This window comes from Drosophila erecta, unplaced genomic scaffold, assembly GCF_003286155.1.
Source record: "Drosophila erecta strain 14021-0224.00,06,07 unplaced genomic scaffold, DereRS2 tig00000092-arrow-pilon, whole genome shotgun sequence".
NCBI classification, from domain to species: domain Eukaryota; kingdom Metazoa; phylum Arthropoda; class Insecta; order Diptera; family Drosophilidae; genus Drosophila; species Drosophila erecta.
Window position 1 is genome coordinate 15,680,760 of NW_020825207.1, and position 4,293 is coordinate 15,685,052.

The 4,293-nt window shown below is 42.7% G+C and overlaps 1 protein-coding gene across 1 annotated transcript; it reads right to left on the minus strand.

Annotated features, from left to right (window-relative positions):
• Window positions 1-2,414: 2,414 nt before the first annotated feature.
• LOC6549568 lies at window positions 2,415-3,415 on the minus strand. The gene is made up of 2 exons (XM_001974434.3): window positions 3,015-3,415; window positions 2,415-2,824 (listed from the first exon to the last, which is right to left on the minus strand). Exons 1-2 carry the CDS (start codon window positions 3,223-3,225, stop codon window positions 2,439-2,441), a joined length of 597 nt encoding a protein of 198 aa, XP_001974470.1. The 5' UTR covers window positions 3,226-3,415; the 3' UTR covers window positions 2,415-2,438.
• Window positions 3,416-4,293: the final 878 nt, after the last annotated feature.

Genomic DNA, 4,293 nt, shown 5'->3' on the forward strand with positions numbered 1-4,293 from the left:
AAAAGTGCTGCCAACTAAAAGGGAGAGGTGGATAAAGGAGTAGAGGGCAAAAGTGAAAAAGGACCGAGGGAAAAACCCTTTGAAAACGGACAGGAAAAGTATCCTACAAATTTGGCTGGGCTTGTGGGGCACATACCCCTCAAATTGTTATTAAGCATGGCAAAAAGTTTTTTTTAGTAGATATAGGATACAATTTTTAATAAGTAGCTCATTGAGTAGTTAACAAGTTTGACATTGACTCAAATTTGATATATTAATGCTTTTCGGATTGCCTAAGATACCTAGGAACTAAAAGTCACACAGGGTACTTAGCCAGTACCAAAAACTGCAAGACAAGACAAACTTTTGTTGGTCATTGAACTGATTGCCATTTTAGCCGTTGCCATATCGTGGCATAAATATCACAAAATGAATTTATTTATAGGTGCATAAAGACAACCCGACTGTGTGCACTGCACACATGTGTGGATATTTATTGCAGGCATTGTTTGCCCATATTCCTGTGTTGTCTATTTATTTGCCGCCTTCCGATTGCCATTGTGTTTATTTGGGACTTTCTTTTTCTGGCCCAATCCGTTCTGTTTTGTTTTGGTGATTTGAAATCGATGCATAAATAATGGTTTATGCCAGCGGCTTTGGTTTCTCCTGATTTTAACATTTTATTACAGTCCCATACCGTGCGTTTCGTAATTGGAAAGTCGTCTTACACACATACAGCTTCAATGATATGCAATTAAATTAAAATAATACATAAAATATTATTTATGGTATTATTGTTATGATATAATATATAAAATGAAATGTCATAATACATACATTTCCGAAACGTACTGTCCCACTGAAGATAGGGGCGGAAAATCACAGAAATGTGACAAACTTTTTCAATTGCACAATATACGGACATAAATTTCATGCAATAAACAGCAACCCAAAACAAGCCAACAAAAGTCTCGGAAAAAAGGACAAAGTTGCAGTCAAAAACGGGCTAAAACAATGGATTGCGAAATCAACAATCAGGCGAAAGGGCGCGAAAGATCGTGAAAACTTTTAGCCGCTTTCGTGACGTTTGCCAATTGCTGAATTCTCGATTCCAATGACAATCGCCCCAGGACGAAACAACAACAACGGTGAGAGTAATAGGGGCGAAAACAAGGTGATGGCACGCCCACTTAGCCAGCTGCCAGTTCAACGCCCCCAAAAGGGGCAAAAGGAGCGAACGGGTTTCGTCGCTTACGTGACTTGTTTCATAAACAAACAGAAGGCGCAGAAAATTGGCACAAAATTGCCAGGCGAATCCCTGCCAAAGGACCAAAAATTGGGGGGCCCAGGTGTACTCCTTTCGACTCCTTTTGCTCACATGTCCCGCTGACATTGAGCGGCGTGAAAGTTTCGCCCATGGAGAAGCTCCATTGGCAATTTGGCACTTTTGCATACGAGTTGGTAATTGTTTCCGCCAAGCATTTGTGCAGCGGCAGATGGGACTGCACTGCGTGTCCTTTCGCCGCGCTTATCATTCAAAAGTCGTGGGCAGCTGCGTTGTCCTTGGCTCAGGACATCAGACATCAGGGTCCGGACAGCTCTAAATGAGACATCGCAAGGACACGAAAGTTTTCTCATTACTAGACACACACTGCAGCACCCACACCCCTCATGAGTTTTCCTTCCTTATCCAAAAAACGAGTAAAACTAAAATAATCAAGAAGCGAAAAAACGGAAAGTTGTCGCCACTTTGCTTAACAGACAATGCAAAAGTGTGCAGTCCAAGAAAATATTTCAACTAAAGTGAAAAACTATGAAAATAAAAGTTGCAATGCCACAAATAAGTATTTCGCAGTGGTCCCAAAAAGGTTCCAGATGCTATAAAACGAATTGTTTAAGGTAAATTATTCGCAGTGTTATTTAAATCTGAAGGCAGTCCTGCAGCCATGCAACCCATAGACAGGTGAATCAGCTTTCAGCTGCCATCCTGGGAGGAAAATTCTGCGTGCGGCAAAAGTTTTCATGCATATTCAACATCATTAGAAAGTCAGGACAAAGTAGCTGAAGGCAGAAAGGCAAGAGCCTTCGTGGAAAGTAAAACAAACCCGTTTAGGGCGCTAAAATGTAGGCTATAAATTATGTCATAGGTATAGTCGACCTTTCTCCACGGAGCTTCCTTTCGCTCAGTCTGCCGTAAGTGGGCTTGAAAGGAGTGCATTTAGAAAGTTCTGAAAGGCGTCTTAATTGCAACGCCGTTGGAAAATACCTGTAGAATTTAATTCTTCCCGCTGAAAGCTTCAGCTGCCTTCAGTGCAGAAAAATGTATTTATTTACTAAAGGGCATATCCCTTAAAGGAAAGAAAGTCGGCATTGATTAGAGAGTAGGGATAGATTTTAGTGAGTCTGCATGCAGGTGTAAAAACAAATGGAAAAGAAATAAAATTCGCCATTTTTTGGGCCTACATGAGCTGACAGCACCTTCTGGTCGGTCTGGCGGAGTGGCGATTCTGAAAACCATTCCTCTTCTCCTCATCCAAAGGTTCCTCCACATCGCCCACAGTTTCGGGAACCACCATTGCCTGGCTGACTGCTGTGCTTCGCAGCTTGGGATCATAGGACTCGGCTCCGATATTCATGGCCTGGACCTCGTCAAACTCCAGTTCGCCGACGTCCTCCTCGCCAGGATACAGGTCGTAATTGAATTGTAATTGCCCCGGATTGGGCAGATGCTGCTGGTGCTGCTGATGCTGCTGCTTCAGGCTGGCCTCACGCCAGATGGACTCGTAACGCGGTCCGTAGGAAATGTCCTCCGAGGAGGCCGTGCTCCACCGGGTGTACGAAGACACTACATTAAAGGCAAATTTGTGGATCAATCGCAATTCCAAAACTGGGTCCTATATAAAGGGCTTCAAAATACACATACAATGTACAATATATTGATTTAAAGAGTAAATTGCATATAATTTCGAACCTTTACCAATTAGGGCGCCTTTGCTACTCTACCAGTTTAAATTTATGCAAACTTCAGCACTTACACTCATTGAAAAGCTTTTTGGCCACCTGGCTGGCCTTGAAGTCGGGCACAAACTCGGGTGCGTTGGGGTTTAGGCGGCGGTCCAGCGTGCGGCCGACGAGGGGGGGCGTGGCGCCAGGGATGGGCGGAGGGTAGGCGCCGGGAGTCGAGGGGGCGTCACCCACTTCCCGCGCGAATCCGCCGGTCGATGCGGTGGCGGTGTCCTTGAACATGGTCTGCAGAGCACTTAACGCTTGAATAGTTTTTCGAATCTACATTTGACTTCCGGCCGGACGGGTTTTCTGTTAGCTTTTCTATGCTGCTTAAATGCTCAGTGTGACAATTATCGCAGGGCACTTCTTGAACTGTAGGATTGTCAGGTTTGCCGTGGCAAATATTTAGGGCTGGCCAAACGGCAGTCGTTTCGAAAATGTTTTTGCTAAATTTTAGTAATGACCTATTCTGGCTTTGTTCGTGTGTCTCTCTCCACGTCTGCCTACATCAAGTAGTTTGTGTTGGCAGTATTTCGAATGGGTGATTAAATTGGATGGGGAACGGAAAGTCTACTACGATTAAAGCTGCACTATTATTACAAGTTATTGACAAGCAAAAACAAATGCTGTTAGAAAAACTGAGTTAAAAAGGAAACTATTTCCAAATAAATGAGTTAACTAAGCTCCTCCGACTTAATTTTTAATACTACAAAGCCCCACTTTAGACACAACACAATTTTCTTTAAATGCAATTAGATTGTTAGTTGAAGTTTTTATTCGCTTATTCTTCTTATTTTGGCTTAACCCGTAAGCTGCTTAATTCCAAGCCAGCCATAATTCGATTTCATAAATTTGATTCAAGCTTCAACTGTCACGTTTGCTCCGCTTTTCTGGCTGCAAACAGGGTTTGACTTTTAATTAAATGGCAGAACTTACAATAATTTTAATAAGCCGTATAAATAAATTTGAACAAATTTCACACAAAGTGAGGTAAAATGCTCTAAACTCATCCGGAAATTCCATCTTGCCGGTGCGTGTGTGACAAATTTAATTTTGTGCATACCGCAAATGGACAAATATTTTCGTTTGGCCAACAAGAAGAAGGCCAAAAGCACCCAGCACTCTAATTCAATCTGGCTGGTGTATTTTAATTGATTTGCGCTAAATTTATTGATTTCATTTTGTCAACAGTTGTTGCCAGATGAACCGCAAAGAACGCCTGAAAACCTCAGACCCATTCACCAGACCCATTTGCCCAACTTGAGCTCATTATGGCAGCTTCACCCCCTTGGAGCCCAATATTTGCAT